Genomic DNA, 18,346 nt, shown 5'->3' on the forward strand with positions numbered 1-18,346 from the left:
TAAAGTAAATTGTTAAATCGTAGATAAACTAAAAAGACAATGATTCTTTAAATCATGGACGGAGGGACTACTTTTCCCAAAATTTTGAACTAAATTAATCCTCCAATATTGACCAAAAGCATTTATAGCACCAATTCAAACAATAAATAAATAAAATATAAAACAATCTTGATTAATTTCGACAACTCTACTTTATTTGTAGATACTATCACTGCTAAATTAAACCATCCAACCAAATAAATCAAAACTACAACATTATATTGTGATCCCTTGATTTAGTATCTGTTTGAGGGTACAGAATAGATGGCTACTTCTTCATGCAGCTGCACCTCGGTGAATTTCAAAGCAGCATCTTTCAATCCAAACAAGCCCTTAGATCCCTCTCCCAGTCACCTCCTCCTCCCTATTTCCAAGCTCCCATCTTTGTCTCTTCGTTTGAATCAAAATATATCAAAAACCCATTTCAGGAAATCCAAAGCTGATCCATGTTTACCGGTAAAGATTCTTTTTTTTTTTACTGTAATGAAATTGATTTGGGTGAAATTTTGGTGATTTTGTGGCTGAATAATGAAAACAGGTTGTTGCTTCTGGTGAAAGATGGAGCCTTTGAGGGTAATGATATCAGGAGCCCCTGCTTCTGGGAAAGGAACTCAATGTGAACTCATTACTAAAAAGGTATTTCTTGTTTTAGTTTTGAATTTTTTATGTTTTTTAATTTTTTGATTGGCGTTTTGGAAATTAGAATTGTGATTATATGAAATATGAAGGTGAATGTTATGCTACATACTTATGCAAGCACTATTCGTGTCGTAACAATGAGCACCATTCTCGTTTAATACTGGTTAATTGTACGTAACTTACGTTTTACTTATGTGAGCACTGTTCATGACGACGAGCATTGTTCTCGTCTAGTCGTTCTTTTATTAGTTTGTATGTTTGTTTCGATTCTAATATCCGTCGTTATTAATTCTATAAATTACATAGAAGAAACAAAGGTCAATTCGTTCTCGTTTTTAGAAGACCGTGAAAGACAAAGTAAGAGTTCAAACAGTTGATGTAAACATAATAGTAGTTATGACAAAATCATTTTCTCTAATCCAATGGGATGTGTGAGTTATGTATTGATTTATATACATTCTTTCTCATGTAACATAAGCATGTTCGTTTTGTTTTTACTTTGCAGTATAATTTGGTACACGTTGCAGCAGGAGATCTTCTCCGGGCTGAAGTTGCTGCAGGGACTGAAAACGGGGAGCGTGCTAAGGAATACATGGAAATGGGGAAGCTTGTTCCAAACGAGATAGTTGATGCGGTAGCCTTCGTTTATATGTTGTTCGCTTCCACAAACGAACTCACCTTCGTTGCTGGTTGCAGATGGTTACAGAGCGGTTGTCAAGGCAAGACTCTCAGGAGAGCGGCTGGCTTCTTGATGGATATCCGAGGAGCGAATCCCAAGCTAACTCTCTCAAGAATTTCGGTTTCGATCCAGATATCTTCATTCTTCTCGAAGTGAGGCTCTACTGTTGGTCTTTGTAGTCTTGATAGTGCCTACTTTCGTATGTTTGTCGAAATTCTTTATTCCTCGATGCTTTTTTACAGGTGCCTGAAGATATCCTCGTTGAAAGAGTTGTCGGTCGCAGACTAGATCCGGTCACCGGGAAAATATACCATCTCACATACTCTCCCCCGGAAACAGAAGAAATCGCTGCACGACTCACTCAACGCTTCGATGACACTGAAGAAAAGGTTTGCAACTACACATTTGTATTTCAACTTTCAGCGTTTTCTAAAAAAATGTCCCAAACTTTGCCAAAACAATTGATTTACGTTGTAGTCAGGTTGTCGGATTCTTAGGTAAATTATAGTTTTTGGAAAATGCCGAAAGTTGGGGACACGGAACGAGATCAACCCTTTATCTTCTGAATGTGACACGGCTTTATCTTCGTTTTTTAGGCTAAACTGCGTTTGCTCACTCACAACAGCAACGTGGAGTCTGTGCTTTCGTTATACAACGACCAAATAGTCAAGGTGTGATACGAGATCGAGTAGAATCACTAGCGTTCGTTGTTGAGTTTCGTTTCTTGCATGAGCAGAACCATACCGTTAGCCGAGAACCTTATGTTTTACTCCTTAATTGCAGGTGGACGGAACCCTCCCTAAAGAGGAGGTGTTCTCACAAATTGACCGAGTTTTGACAGAGCTTCTTGCGATGAAGGAAGCCTCCTTCGGCTCACTGGCTGCATAAGACCGGTTCTCGGGGGAAATGGAGCCAGATTCGGGCGAATGGGAGGTACATACATATAGAGAAATATGTTAAATTTATCATGTTTCATTGCTTTGGGATGATGGGGAAGAATAAAAAACATAGATGAAGCTATTCGAGTTAGTGTCGTTGCTGCATTTTTCTTTGAAGCACGTGCTGCTCGTTGTCGACTTCTTCAAGACTGCATTCATCGATGTTTCCTAATCATTTGTGTGCGATTGATAGGAATGAGATACTATGAACGTATTTATATGTCCACTTGTGGACCAGAATCTCGTATTTAGAGACCGTGTCCCTAACTTCAATTTCTCTCATAACAAAATAAAAGTGTTTTGTTTTTCATTACGAAAAAAATAAAAGTTTTTCAAAATAGACCATATACAATATTCCAACAATTTATCAAAGAAAATCAGACACAAAATTGTTATTCAAATCATACAAAATGAGATTCATATTCAATACTATGATACATAACATATTTATATTGAGATATCAATCAACCCTAAAATCTCAAAAACACTAAAATCAACCATACAAACTGTATCTACACAATGAAAAACTATCTCAAAAATGGTCTAAACACACCCCTTTTTCTTCATTCCTCCCCACATTATCTGGAGACCTCAAGCCAGCCCCAGGCTCAGCATCCACCAGCATCTTGACCACCTCCTTCATGCTCGGCCGCAGATTCGGGAGCTTTTTCGTGCACAGCGTCGCGACCTTCAACACCTTGATCGCGTCATCTTGCACGGGCTCAGGCACCGCCTTTCGGTCAAGAACCTTGATCACATCCTCCCTGCTGCCGAGATGAGTCGAAACCCAATACACCAAGTCCTTCCCGTCCCCGTACTCCTCCTCCACCGGCCTCCTCCCCGTCACGAGCTCCAGCAGCACGACCCCGAAGCTGTACACGTCGCACTTCTCCGTCACCTTGAGCGAATAGGCCATCTCTGCATTGCCAACAAAAGAACCAAAAACAGTTAGGCCAACGTCGAAAAACGCCTTTTTTAAAGCATTCTCCAAGCCATAATTACCCGGTGCAAAGTAGCCATGTGTCCCGGCAAAGTTACTCCACTCGGACCCCTTCGGAGAGGACGGATCAGCTACCTTCGCAACGCCAAAATCAGCAACTTTAGCCTCGTAATCCTCATCAAGAAGTATGTTCGTCGACTTGATGTCTCTGTGGACGATAGCCGGGCTGCAGTCGTGGTGCAAGTAGGCGATCCCTTTTGCAGCCCCGACTGCAATCTTGTACCTTTGATACCAATCCAGCTCCGGCTTCCCGGGCTTGATCTCCCGGTGCAACGCTTGAAACAAGTTCCCGTTCGACATGTACTCGAAAACCAAGAAATTCGAGCCTTCTTTCATCAAACAAGCATACAATTTGAGTATATTCCTATGCCTAATCTTCCCAAGAATCTCCATCTCTGCAGCCATGAGCTTCACCCCATTGCCCCTCCACAGCTGCTTCACAGCCACGGTTCCGCAACCCTTGCTCAAGTCGAGGCGATACACCTTACCGGTGCTCCCGCTCCCGATCAAGTTCTCCTCATCCACACCATGTATATCATCCACATCAAACTCCACTTTTTGGAAGCTCTCGAGCTTCCAAGGGCCGAGCACGCCATTCTCGTCTCCCATCCGCTCGCCTTTCTTGAAGTTCCTATAGCTCACGAACAAAAGCCCGGCCAGGAAAGCAACGAGGGCGACTAGTATGATGCACGACACCGCTAGCTTGCTCCTAGTAAAGCTCTTGTGGCCATTTCCTTTATGAACACAGATAGGCAAGGCAGAGTCCTTGAACTTCCTCTTCTTCCCCTCCTCGTCCACGTCTAAGCATAGGCCGGCATTCCCAACGAGCGCCTTGTCACCGGCCACGACCATGAAATAAGGAGCCACACTCCCTGACAAACGGTTGTACGACAGATCAACAAACGAGAGCCTCATCCTCTCGAAGTCCTCTGGAATCCTCCCACTAAGCTGATTCCTCGAGAGGTTCAGCGAGTTCAACGAGGCCATGTTCGAGAAGCTCCTCGGGATCCCACCACTCAGCTGGTTCGAAGCAAGATTCAAACTCACCAACCTAGGGCAGTTAGCCAACTCTGCTGGCACGGATCCGGACAAGGCGTTTTCTTCCAAATGCAACGACGTGATCTGCTTCAACGCCCCAAACTGCGATGGTATCACACCGGAGAAGTTGTTGTTGTCCAAGTAGATACGCTCCATTAGGCCAAGACGGCCGAGCTCTTGAGGCAGCTCGCCCGAGAATCTGTTGTTCGACAGCATTAGCTCTGTTAGCTGCAGCGACGCCCCAATGCTCGGTGACACCCTCCCCGTGAAGCCATTATCACTAAAGTCCATGACTTGCACATTCGGAAGCGCCCACACCCTGTCTGCAATGGATCCATTGAGCCGGTTTTGGTTGATCCTCAGCCTCTGCAGAGGGCTACAATCACCATAACTATCCGGAAACTCCCCGGAGAAATCATTCCCCAACGCAAGCAAGTTCTGAAGATTCTTCCCTTGGCACAAGTACTTAGGAAACGGACCGGAGAATCTGTTTTCGGATATGTCTATGCTGTTTAACACCGAGAAATGGCCTAGATTCTCCGGGAAAACGCCTGTGAACGCGTTCTTGTAGATGGAAAACGCCTTGAGATGCTGCATTTCTCCGAAACCAGAGGGAATCTCACCAGAAAAGTTGTTCTTGAACAAGTGAAAAACAGTTAGTTTCTTCAACCTCCCAATCTCCTTTGGGATCACACCATACATTTGATTGTTTGACACATCAAACTCCTTGAGATCGGCCAGATCAGCCACCTCAGCCGGGATTTCTCCCGTGAGAAAGTTCGCATACAGCTCAATCTTGAACAAACTCCTCATCTTGCCAATGGAAGCCGGAAGCCTTCCCGTTATCTTGTTTACGCAAATATCCAACGTGCCTAACGCCTCCAGCTCGAAGATGGACTCGGGGATCTCGCCTTTTAAACTCGAGTTAGCCAAGAAGAGCCATTGCAACTTCTTCAGTTTGCCAATGGTGGGAGGAATCTCACCCTCGTCGTAGGTGTTCTGGCCGAGGACTAACGACACTAGGCCGGTCAGGCTCCCGACCCAGCTCGGGAACGGCCCTGTGAACGAGTTAAGCGAGATATCGAGCGCTTCCAAGCTCGTCAGCATTGAGAGATCAGGAACACTACCAGTTAAGTAGTTGCCAGAGACGTTTAAGACTTTGAGGCTTTTGCACTTGCTGAGCTCGGCCGGGAGAGGCCCCGTTAGCGAGTGAGACGTGAGGACGAGGGACGTGAGGCCGGGCAGGGCTGAGAGCGACGGCGATATCTGCCCCGAGAGGGAGAGATTGTCCAGAGAGATCCCAGTCACCATTTCTTGATCACAGTGGATTCCATAGAATCTGCAAGGGGAATCTGAATCTGAATCTGAATCTTTCCATGATTCCAAATATTTTAATGGATCAATGATCAATTTCTTGAATTCTAACAAGGCCTCCACCTCTGATTTCAGGCATTGGGAAGGCTCCAAACAAGATAATGAGATCAAGAAAACAGTTAGGATTCGGAGGGAAAATTTGGATTTGGTCATTTTTTTAGTGGAATTTTTGTGGAGGGGCAGGATGGTCTTTTCACATCAAGGGACAAGGATTCCAGTCTGTATATATCTCTATTATTGTTGACATGGGCTTGAGCAGAGCAGTACAATCACAAGCAGACATCAACACTGCACCAAATAAATGAGGTCAGATTAAATTGAATTTTTATTTTTAGCTAAATGATTACTATTCTAAGAAGTGCAATTATTTTTAAATTCTATAAGGGTGCTAGTATATGACAAGAGTGATTAATTTATAGAGCAATAATTGGATACAGAATGTTCTTAAACCAGAGAGGGAGATTTGTGTTAAGATGTCAACTTGAATCTAATTATGGATTACAACTAAGTAAAGAGAGAGCAAAGCTACCTTTCAAGCAACTCAAGTGAAGGAAATGAAAAAAAAAAACTTAGTTTTTCACCAACTAAAATACTAATCAAGAAGCTATTCTGGGATCTAAGATCTTTAACAGATAGTAATGATTAATCAAAGTTCAATCAATATAACTCAAAAAGGGATATTTCAATCCATGATTCTTGATTCATTCAATGCATAAAGGCCTCATCTTGCTTGAGATCATCTTCTCTTTTTGAGGCCAACAATCAAGACTCAATTTTTATTAGGCCAACAACCAAGAATCATACATATGATACATATATGCAGCTTCTCTCTCTCTCTCATACACAGACACTTGCAAAGGAAACATGAAAAAACTACATAAAAGTAAACAAACCTGCAAAGGTTTCAAGATTTTCTCATGGAGAGAAATAGAGCTCCAAGTAAAGATCAAATCTTTTTCAGTCTAAGAAAAGCATGCAGCAGCTTCCCTTCCTCTGATGTTTCAAGAAAAACACAAAAAAAGGGTTACACAAAAAGAGATGGAAAAGAAAGAAGAAAGAGAGTTGCAAATTCTTGGAAAAATCACAAGTTTCCCACCAAGGAAAAAGAAACAGTTTTTAGGCACTAACATGGGATTGTTCTGTTCCTTTTTTCTTCTTTACTTGGGGGTTTTTGATGGAAAATGGAAGTAATTAAGTGGAGCTAAATGATGATACAATAGACAAGAGAGAGAAGGCTAACAAACACAAGATAAGGAGGTATTTGTCATCAAGCTAGAATTTTTATTACATGAATAGTGGTATGTAACAGAAATTACACAACATATATATTTGAGATCAGCCTGTTTTAAGGTGGGGAGAAATGACAAAAAGTTTTAGTGATACTATTTTCAGTTTAGTCTCTCAAGATAGGTAAGTATATCAAAATCTCCACAATATAGTTAGGACAATTTTATTACAATAACAAATATTGGGAACAAAATCATTCTTTTAAGATCCATATTTTTTTAATTGAAATATATTTGACATTTCCCCATATTTTCCAATTTAACCTAGTGACTTGCAATCAAAATGATATAAATGATAAATATGACCTTTTTCTCCTTTTGAAGATCCTTTTTGCCATTATTCATAGCGTAAGGACTAAAATGCAATTAACCAAAAGATTAGGCAATGCTTTCTTTGGGGACATTGGTTCATTGCGTATATTTAGCAGTTAAAAAGCGAGTATATTGAGAAGGACATGTCATTTGATTGATAATTAGGGCAGGATTTAAATAATAATAATAATAATAATAATAATAATAATAATAATATCTCTCACTTAATTTAGTACTACTATAACTAAACTGCAATTAGTTTTCCTGTGTTTCTATAAGAAGAAACGCCTCACTTTACTCGGGACGGGGAGAGTATTTTTTAGTTTAATAGTGATAATTTCAGACGTAAATTGCAATTAGCCAGAAATAGGCAATGATTTATTTGTGGTTGCGTCTTAAGCAGCTAAAAAGCAATAATCTTGAGGAGGACATGCCATTTGATTGATAATTAGCTTATGATTAACTAATAATAATAACAACAATTGAGTACTAAGATATCACTAGTGGTGGCTTGTATTATGTTTATATTTGTTTCTATTTCATTTTAAAGAATTAATTAAATTAAAAAGGAGGTAAATTGTTTATTATTTAAAAAAGACTAGTATCAAACATTGGAAATAATATAGGCCAGTAGTTAATTCAAAATAGATTTAACAACGAAAAATAACGAAATCATCGAATAAAATAACAAAGTGCATCCACAATCATTGTAGCAAAAAAGATGAGATGTGTACACTAAAACAAAATCAAAGTAATATTTGCCAATCTCTTCTAACACAAAGATTACACACAGAGACGCCAAAAATAGAAAAACCACCAAGATAAACTATATAAGTACAATAATAATATAATAGTATCACCTTGAATTTATAGCTAATTTTACTATTTTGAGTTCAAACTTTCAAGATAACAGCGACCTATCATTGCCACAATGAACGATTGATATTATTTTGATTTATTTTTAATTAACTAAAAGATATATCCATTGTGTGTGAAGCCATCGAATTTCTAGTACACATTGTCGAGTTCGGACACGATTTTATTTTCTATTAAACACTAAATAAATTTGAAATATAAGTGGGAGAGAAAGATAAATATAAAGAAAAAGCAGTTTTTTATTATCAGAAGAATAACAACATACTATAAGAGCTAAATATAAGAAATATATGTATATCTAGAAAATAGAAAAACGACTCGATATTATCTTAATACATTAATAAAATATACTCCCTATTTATTTGAAAGAAACGTACAATAATTAGTATTAGTTCTATACGAAACATGTGGAAGCAAAAAGGATAAATATAACAATTATGTGCAATGAATGCACCGAATGAATAGTAAATAAAATACTTAGCATATATAGAGAGAATATATTCGTATTTGATGTGAAATTTGCAACTATAATATAATATAATTAGAAAATAGAGGATCATATCATAGGCGATAAATTGGATCATTACATGAAAATGTGAAAGGTTAGTGGATAGTGATATCTTATAGTCTGTAAAATTTAGTGGTCCGAACACATTGCAATTTGATGCACTGAGTCAATTATAATTGCATAAAAAATAAAAAATTGAATGCTTTTACGATTGTGATTAGTTAGTATACTCTGTATTAACATGTTCGGACCACTAAATTTTTATTTGGCATAGACTCACCCTATTAAGAGTTGAATGTTAATTCATGTTGAGAATCCAAAATTGCGAGACGGGAGCTGCAAACCCATTCCGTCGTCAGTTACTGAATGACGGGATGAGCTAAAACAATGCCGATGTTGAGAATTCATGCGTTTTAATCTAATTATATAGATCACAAAAAATTTATGTGGTACATGACACTGTGCATGTTGAAAGTTGAAACTAGTGAGTATAGTGGCATAATATGTGACTGAGATGACACAAAATGTGAATCTGATGTGGACCACAGTAGTTGACCAGGTCAATCCAATTATTAGTCACACAATTCATGACTTCCAATAGTATTATTTTCACATCAGTCATTGTTCACTATTTCATGGGAAAGATAGCTTATACTAGTATTTAAAAGTATCATTGGTTACAATTAATATTTCTGGTGTCATTTGGCTCCCATGTTTGAATACGGTTAGAGATTTATAGGATAGATTTATTCTTATTTCTTATATTTGATTGTCTTTTTCCGATTATTATCTGATTCGTTCAAAATTACACCACAACGCGAGTGGGAGGAGAGAATACCTCTTTTGTGTGACACAAAGAAATTTGCATCGAAACTTGGTTTAAAAACAAAAATATAAACCTCAAACCAGAAAAACACAGTTAAAATATCACAATGAAGTAATACTACCTCCGTCTCTAAAAAATTATCACACTTCATTTTTTACCATTTTTGGTATTGGACCTTATATTTCACTATTCACATTTTTTTTATAAAACTAGGACCCACGTACCATCAATTTTTTTAACTCACAATCCATTACATTTCTTAATATTCGTGTCAGATCAAAATGTGACAATATTTAGAGGACGGATGTAGTAGTACAACTAAATACTACTCCATTAGCTAAGAAAATAGTCTAAATTAATGAACAACTAGTATTTAATTAATTTAGGACTTAACTATTTTAGTGGTTTTACGTTAAATTTTATTTGAAATAGTTAAATTTGAGATTTTGGAATTTATTTCATGCAGGAGCTTTAATTCATTTATATATTTTTATTTTTTAAAAATTAATATCAAGAAATTAAAGTGTAATAAAATATTTTTTTTTATGTTCGTTAAATTTCAGTAAGTTGAGTTAAATTTTTATTTTTATCTCAAATGACACCTTGTTGCCACGGATCAATTTAAAAAGCATAAAATTGAGTTTTTGGATTTTTTTCTTTTTCTGATTGTGGGCCAACACTATTTTCAACTAGCGATTCAGTATTATTGTCTTGTTATAATCTTTTTTATCTTTTGAATTATTTGATCCTATCACATTAGCCACTTATAGTAGTATTTGTTATAACGACAACCACGTACATTTCTACATCACAATTGCGTATATTTTAATACTATCTCTCAACTTATTTCTCTCTCATTTGTGATATGATCGTTCAGCTCGAATAATCGTTCAAACATATGAAATATTAATAACGATGATAGTATATTTGCATTTTTTTTTACTATTAATTCATGACTACTACTTTAAACTAAAATGAACAAACTTATTGGGATGAGTAATTAAGGGATAAAAAGGAGTAAATTAAATAAGGGATAAATAGGAAAAAAATGTGTATTTTAAATCTTGGATTTCATATTACAGAAAATAAATACTCCTATATTTTTAGTTGGTCAATATAGCTAAAGCATATAGAATAACAAAATGGGTTTAATTGAGATTTGAGACAGACTTTGATGTTTGAGTTTTGTAAAGCATTTTTCTAGAAGATAAGGATTTAACTTCTTTTAAGCTCCAATGTCAAAGTATCTTGTTGTTGCAAGAAAGAATCTTTTTTTCTTTTTTAACCTTGTCGTTTATTGCTACAAAATAAAAATATTTGAACGTGTGTTTCTTTTCCCTTGGAATTAATTCCCAACTGGTCCCAATCAAGTTAACTTTCAGTTTTATATTTTACTTCATCATATAATTCCATTGTAGATCATATCCACATCCACACATACACATATTTATGTCTTAATATAAAAGAGAATGAGAACAATTAACCATTGTAAAATTGGTTTTCTTCTTCTTTTTTCAATAACCACTTATTATCTTTACTATTTTAATATAAAAAAAATGCCTATACAATAACTATTCGAATTACTAATCTATCAATTGAAAGAAAAATGTTACATCGTTTTTCATGGTAAATACATATTTGTATCAAAGTATCAATAACTCATCGTTCCTTAACTGTCTTATACCACTTTTTAGCATATTTTTTACTTAAGAAATAACACTCATAATTCATCATTCATTTCACATCCATTATTTATGAGTCTCTTTAAATTTTTTTTATATATTTAGTATTATTTTCTAAAGTGTGGGAAATGTGTGCGCGCTTGTATTATACAACCAAAAAGAAAATGTCACTCTCGATGTTTTAACTTTTCATGGTCCCATCATAGATACACAAAATTTTCACAAGATTCATATATTTTGTCTTATCATATTCAATAATTTCTATGTATGATAAAATATTCAATTAATAGTATACATCTACATATGTAAATAAGTTGGCATAGGCCCATCTATCGGCGTGGTGCCGACTTTCCTTGTTAATTTATCAATTAAATATTTGCATTCAAAATAGTATAATTCATTTTCTAGAAGCTCCCAACAATAATTTTAAATACGATAGTGAAACCTATTATACCACAAAAAATTGCATCAATCCAACTAATCATTTTCAATTCTAGAATTGACATTTGTTTGATCTTAATTGCTAGGATATACTCCATGGTACTATTAAAAAAAACAATATAAACGTTTAGCAAGACAAACAATAAAATGAATAAGAAAAAGTAATTAATATCGTGGGTTCGACCAAAAATTGACTGAAATTGACTGATAAGTCGGCCTTCACAAATTCATTCCATATAATGTTAAGATCCAACATTCATTTAATTGTTTTGACTGCTTTTGTTGTGTGGATCCACTCTCCTATCACTATCCATCCATTCAACTAATACTCCATAGTTTGTGAATCGAATTGAGTTGAGTTGAGTTGAGTTGAGTCAAGTCGAGTTGAGTATATTTGATCCCAAGTGAATAGTCGAATTGAGTCGAGTCTAGTCGAATTGAGTCGAGATTGAATCGAATATTTTATTCAAATTATAATTATAACTTTTTATTAAAAGATGGAGTATATTTGTTCTAAGTGAGTCTAGTCTAATTGAGTCGAGACTCGAGATCGAATATTTTATTTAAATTATAATTATAACATTTTATTAAAAGATAGAGTATATGGTTCTCAAGTGAGTAGTCGAATTGAGTTGAATCGAATAAAATTTTATTCAAATTATAATTCTAACATTATTAAAAGAATGGAGTGTATTTTAGTATTTTTTTTTTCTTACCAATCAAATTGAAGAGCTTGATGAATATAAATTTGGAAACATAAATATACTTAAAATTCAATTTGTCATAGAAAACCTGAAGAAAAATTCCAGTAATTTTGAGCCACGAAAATATTTATGATTTAAGTGCCGTTTCATTTTATTTTACCTTTTTCTGTTCAAAGTATGCTGACTTGATGATAATGAAGCCCATTTTGCAGATGATAATGATAGGGAAAATATTAATGCTGCCAAAAGGACATATTTGTCTTTATACTTCGAGTGCAATGTTTTTAAATATAACTACAATATTTTTAGATAGTGTCATAATGGATATGTTGGACTAGATTTTGTAAGTATTTAAACTAATGTTATGTACTTATATTAGTCTTCTTTTTGTTACACTTAGTTTGGAAAAATTTATATAAATAATTAAAGTGGAGAGGGAGGATAAACTTAGAGAAAATCTAAATGAGAAATTTCTCGTCTATATTATTCTCTCTTTATTTTAACTATTTATTACTATTAATTTTGTTAAATGAGTGCATAAAAGAAATACTAATTCAAGTACTAATATGGAACGGAAGAGTATTGTAATGATTAATACTTCAGAAATTTATGCTATTCTAGTATATCTTTTGGATCACCGTCTATTTAGCATCTCTCACTTAGTTCACATTAGCGTGATTTGCTTTATTTTAATACTTTATTTAGTTATCATATATATAAATATTACCAACATATTTAATCTGATTTATATTTTATTCATTTATTAGAAGTAATAAAGAAAAGTAATGAATTTAACTTTACTAGTATAATTTGTTAAAATAATAATATTTGTATTACTATATCCTTATTAAATACTTCTTCCATCCCACTCAAGTTGTCTTCCACCTTTCCTTTTTAGTTTATCCCAGTTAACATAGTCACTTTCTATATTTGAAAATAAATTCATCTCTTATCTCTTTTTGTTAAAATATTCAATTATCTTTTTCTTTTTATTGACTCCGCCTAACAACTCCTCTTAAAATTCGTGTCACTCAAAAACGTGGATATCTTGAATGGAACGGAGGGAATACTATATAAAACAAAATAAGTAAATAATGGCAGTATGGACCGAAATGATAATGATATTAAACTAAACCTTCGCAGCCACCACATGTGCGGATATAGTACTTTGTTCGTCCTGTTGTAACCGTAATACTCCCTCCGTTCCAAGGAAGATGACCCCTTTCTTGGGCGGCACGGGATTTTATGCAACTTTATTTTGTGTGTTAAATGGATAGAGTAAAGTAAGAGAGAAGATATAAAGTAGAGATAAAAGGGTTTCCATTTTAAGTAATGAGTCATCTTGGTTGGGACAAACTAAAAAGGAAAGTGGGTCACTTTTAATGGAACGGAGGGAGTATTTCTTTTGAGCATGAAATTTAAAATTGATATTTAAAAAGTTAAGTGACGAGAGATTAAAGTAGAATGAAGATCGAAGAGTGAACCAAATAAAATAGAGAAAATAATTGTACACATATTTGTTGACAAAAAACAGACTAAATTTAAGTCTATTAACACACGGATATTTTGTCACACCTGAAAAGCCCAAATTTTCAGCCCATTACAAATCCTCTTTATTTTCTATGAGTACTATATTTTCTATATTTATTTTCAACCCTAAATGACTCGATTTTTTTTGTATCTTATTCATTAACAATTACTCCAGTTCATTTGATAGGCCAATAATTAATCAAAACGTTTTTTAATCAGATTTTGATAGTACTAGTATTCATTTATATTACTACTAGTATTTATATAGTTAAACATAAAAAATAGAAGTCCAGTTCAATTAGGGCAAAATTGCTTTAACCTCATCAAAATTCACAATTTTCTACCTCCAGATTTTACCCCATCATCTCTGTCATCAATCCAATTTGAATTGAGATTTGTTTTCTGTTCAAAATTGTGTTGTTTTATACTTCTCCATCTTTATTCATACATACATACACATACTCTCCAGTTATCGAAACCGACACGAATTGGGGGCGCTCTCCAGCTGAAATCACTCATTGAAGTAATTATCTCAACTTTTTCAATTTAGCTTTGATTGGATTTTCAGTAGAATTATGACATTATCTGTATTGCTTTCTCCTTCCGAAAAATTCTGCTTCTAATTTTATGTATGAGAAGAAAAAGATGTGGAATAGTGTTCCAATTGAGTAGTAATCTAATTTGGGAACTTGTTTGATTTTCATCTGAGGTAGTGCATTTTGTCAAAAGATGGATCTTGATGACTATTGGGCTTTGTGTTTATGAATTTGTATGTGTAGATAGCTGTTTGGAGATTCAAGTGATTTAAGGTGGATTTTTCTTGTAGGATTTGGGTTTTACCGGTTATCCGTTTTCGAATTTTGGCATTTGATGGTGATCTTGAAGAGGGGAAATGAGGGCTTTTAAAATGTGTGTTGTTGTCTAAATGAATGATGCAAATGTCAGAACAGAGCTTGTTCGTAGAGCCGAACGAGAATGCAGATGCTGCTTTGCCCTTATCTGTAGTGTCGAACGCGAATGCTGATGTTGCTTTACCCGTTGATGTCTATACACCGGTTTCTAGCACGAATGCAAGTGTGTCGTTGGCGAATCAGGCATTGGTGGTAGGGCAGGAGTTCGCTGATGTCGATACTTGTAGGAGAACGTTGAAAGATACAGCCATCGCGTTGCATTTTGAGATTCGGATAGTGAAATCTGATAGGAGTAGGTTTATAGCTAAGTGCTCGAGGGATGGCTGTCCGTGGCGAGTCCATGTTGCGAAACTGCCGGGACTCCCCACGTTTACCATTAGGACGCTCCATTCGGAGCACACGTGTGAAGGGGTTCAGAATCTCCACCACCAGCAGGCTTCCGTGGGTTGGGTGGCGCGGTCTGTAGAGGCACGGATAAGGGATAATCCGAAGTATAAGCCGAAGGAGATCTTGCAAGACATCCGCGACCAGCACGGGATTGCTGTCTCGTATATGCAGGCGTGGCGTGGGAAGGAGCGTAGTATGGCTGCTTTGCACGGGACTTACGAGGAAGGTTTCAAGCTTCTTCCTGCGTATTGTGAACAGATAAGGAAGACTAACCCCGGAAGCATTGCTTCTGTTGTTGCTACCGGACAGGAAAACTCATTCCAACGATTGTTTGTTGCTTATCGTGCTGCGATTTACGGATTTGTCCATGCTTGCCGCCCATTGCTGGAGCTGGACAGAGTCCATCTCAAAGGGAAGTACATAGGTACATTGCTCTGTGCTGCTGCTGTTGATGCCGATGATCAACTCTTTCCGTTGGCAATCGCTGTCGTGGACGTGGAAAGTGACGAGAACTGGATGTGGTTTGTGTCTGAGCTGCGTAAGCTTCTTGGGGTGAACACGGACAGCATGCCGAGGCTCACTATACTCTCCGAGAGAACACCGGGTCTGGTGGAGGCCTTTGAGACGCATTTCCCCAACGCGTTCCACGGCTTCTGCATGCGATTCGTCAGCGAGAACTTCCGCGACACGTTCAAGAACTCGAAGATGGTGAACATGTTCTGGAGTGCTGCCTACGCGCTCACAACGACGGAATTTGAATCCAAAATCTCCGAGATGGCGCAAATCTCGGAAGACGTCGTGCCCTGGCTAAACTATTTCAACCCTCAGCTGTGGGCCGTGACGTACTTCGAAGGCGTACGCTATGGCCATTTCACGCTGAACTTCACCGAGCTCCTCTACAATTGGGCGCTGGAGTGCCACGAGCTCCCCATCGTGGAGACGATGGAGCACATTCGCCATCAAATGGCGTCGTGGTTCCATCAGCGTCTCCACGTGGGGATGCAGCTCGCCTCGATCCTAGTGCCCTCCGCCGAGAAGCGGATCTCGGAAGCCATCTCCGACGCCAGCTGCTACAAAGTGCTCCGCGCGAACGAGGTCGAGTTCGAGATCGTTTCCTCCGAGCGGACAAACATCGTGGACATAAGGCTCCGGATATGCTCGTGCCGCCGCTGGCAGCTGTACGGCTTGCCATGCGCGCACGCGGCCGCAGCCCTCATCTCTTGCGGCCAGAACGTGCATTTGTTCGCCGAGACGTGCCTCACGGTCCACAGCTACCGAGAGACCTACTCGCAGATGATTCACCCGATCCCGGACAAGAGTCTATGGAGGGAGCCGGGTGAGGGAACGGATGGCGGAGGAGCGCAAGTTGATGTCACCATTCGGCCTCCAAAGACGAGGAGGCCTCCCGGGAGGCCGAAGAAGAAGGTTCTGCGGCTCGAGAGCTTAAAACGGCCGAAGAGGGTCGTACAGTGCGGCCGGTGCCATATGCTAGGGCACTCTCAGAAGAAATGCACGCTGCCGATGTGATGCATTGTCTCAGTAAATTCTTTTTAGTCTCTGTTTAATTTTTCTTGTATGCATATTTTGTGTTGGGATTTATAAATTATAATTGTGATTAATGTACTTTTTACAAATGTACATGTTTTTTCTTTCGTTTTTTTCTATGTTTGAGGGGCAAGAGGTCAGTACTAGAGGTTAAATTTCTGAGCTTAGATTCGAGCAATTTGAAGGTATTAAAAAACGAAAAATAAACAACAAAATAAATTAATCCAATTGCAAACGATGAAACTGAAACGGATAAATAATTGGCCATAGTCGAGAAGATTATAACTAAGGTTTCATATAAATTCAACAATTTAACGATTGCGTATTAAAATTTATGCTATTTCACACGTTTCTATATTCTAAGAGCATCTCCAATTGGAGAAGGTATATAAAAAAGGTATATTATGCATTTACCTTCTTAAAAAGTGAAATATACCATTCTAAAAAATAGTAACATATTCCAAAGGGAAAAAATATATAGAAAGGTAAATTATTTTTAAAAAATAAAATAATAGTACAAAATACATTAAAAAAATATAAAGTGTAATACCTTCTCAAATATCTTTCCCATTGGAAAAGGGTTTTTCATGAAAAGAATAGTTATAAGATTTTACCTCTCCATGAATGGGGAGGTAAAGATATCTCTCTAAAATGGGAAAAGGTATAATACCTTCTCAAATACCTCTCCCCTTGGAGAATGATTTTTTATGAAAAAAAGGTAAATATAATAGTTATATTAGTTTACCTCTCTATTTACCTCTCCTATTAGAGATGCTCTAAGGACGGATAGATTTGTTAGTATTTTTCTTGAACTATGCCGGCTTTTTCTAACCAAAAAAAATCATATCAATATGAAATAATATAGTACTTCATCCATCTTATTCAAGTTGAGCGAAATAATAGTACTTCATCCCTCATAATCAAGTTGAGCGGTACTCCTCTCTCCGGAATTTTCCAACAAAGTTGAGTTATTTTCTTTTTAACAAAAAATAAAACATTTAATTTCTTTTGTACTCTCTTTATTTTTCTTACTTTATTCATCTCTACTGCTTTTCAACACAATTTCTTAATTTCTCTGCTTAAAAGTTTTGATTCAACTTAATTGGGACGGAAGAAGTATATTTTTCACTCCCTCCATCCATGAAATAATATATTGTATCTCATTTTGCTATTTTGGTATGTCCGCGACCATTCACCTAACTCATTACACTCATATTAAATATAAAATCAATATCAATATACTATAAAAGTGGAGTTTACATTCCACTGACTCATTTTTCTTCACAAAGTCGAACAATTTCTTAAAACTCATGCCGAGTTAAAAATGACTATAAGAGCATCCACAATAGCGGCTAGCCGACCGGGTAGCCGATTCGCGTACCTAGCCGGTCGGCTAGCCGAACCATTGCAACCGGCCAGCCGAGAATCGGCGTAAAAAACGGCGTGGGCTAGCCGATTAGAGGGCGCTGGCCGATGCGCTGGCCGCCATTGTGGCGTGCCAATCGGCCAGCGCCAATTTTCGTTTTTTTTTATTTTTTGAAAACCTATATATACGCAATTTTAGTTTCATTTTCATTTGCACCACTTGTTTTAACGATTTTTCTCTCTCTCTAAATTTCTGTACAAGAGCA

The 18,346-nt window shown here is 36.8% G+C and overlaps 3 protein-coding genes across 5 annotated transcripts; 2 read left to right on the forward strand and 1 right to left on the reverse strand.

The window, feature by feature from the left end:
- Nucleotides 1-370: 370 nt before the first annotated feature.
- On the forward strand, nt 371-2,546 carry LOC125206743 (adenylate kinase 2, chloroplastic-like). Its single transcript, XM_089060962.1, has 7 exons — nt 371-495; nt 578-675; nt 1,184-1,312; nt 1,375-1,509; nt 1,600-1,746; nt 1,954-2,028; nt 2,141-2,546. Exons 2-7 carry the CDS (start codon nt 598-600, stop codon nt 2,243-2,245), a joined length of 669 nt encoding a protein of 222 aa, XP_088917088.1. The 5' UTR covers nt 371-495; nt 578-597; the 3' UTR covers nt 2,246-2,546.
- Nucleotides 2,547-2,658: 112 nt separating this feature from the next.
- Nucleotides 2,659-6,992, reverse strand: LOC125204352 (uncharacterized). Of its 2 annotated transcripts, none has more exons than XM_048102983.2 (4): nt 6,836-6,992; nt 6,601-6,700; nt 3,298-5,995; nt 2,659-3,213 (listed from the first exon to the last, which is right to left on the reverse strand). In XM_048102983.2, exons 3-4 carry the CDS (start codon nt 5,858-5,860, stop codon nt 2,828-2,830), a joined length of 2,949 nt encoding a protein of 982 aa, XP_047958940.1. In that variant the 5' UTR covers nt 5,861-5,995; nt 6,601-6,700; nt 6,836-6,992; the 3' UTR covers nt 2,659-2,827. The 2 variants fall into 2 exon arrangements, with proteins under 2 accessions (XP_047958940.1, XP_088917087.1); XM_089060961.1 differs by having other exon boundaries at nt 6,804-6,987.
- Nucleotides 6,993-14,100: 7,108 nt separating this feature from the next.
- Nucleotides 14,101-16,819, forward strand: LOC125203989 (uncharacterized). Of its 2 annotated transcripts, none has more exons than XM_048102529.2 (2): nt 14,101-14,395; nt 14,652-16,819. In XM_048102529.2, exon 2 carries the CDS (start codon nt 14,802-14,804, stop codon nt 16,695-16,697), a length of 1,896 nt encoding a protein of 631 aa, XP_047958486.1. In that variant the 5' UTR covers nt 14,101-14,395; nt 14,652-14,801; the 3' UTR covers nt 16,698-16,819. The 2 variants fall into 2 exon arrangements, with proteins under 2 accessions (XP_047958486.1, XP_047958485.1); XM_048102528.2 differs by having other exon boundaries at nt 14,102-14,395; nt 14,699-16,819.
- The last annotated feature ends 1,527 nt before the right edge of the window (nt 16,820-18,346 follow it).

Source organism: Salvia hispanica, chromosome 6 (assembly GCF_029641045.1).
Source record: "Salvia hispanica isolate PSC_SH4W2 chromosome 6, Shi_PSC_v1, whole genome shotgun sequence".
Taxonomy (NCBI): Eukaryota; Viridiplantae; Streptophyta; class Magnoliopsida; order Lamiales; family Lamiaceae; genus Salvia; species Salvia hispanica.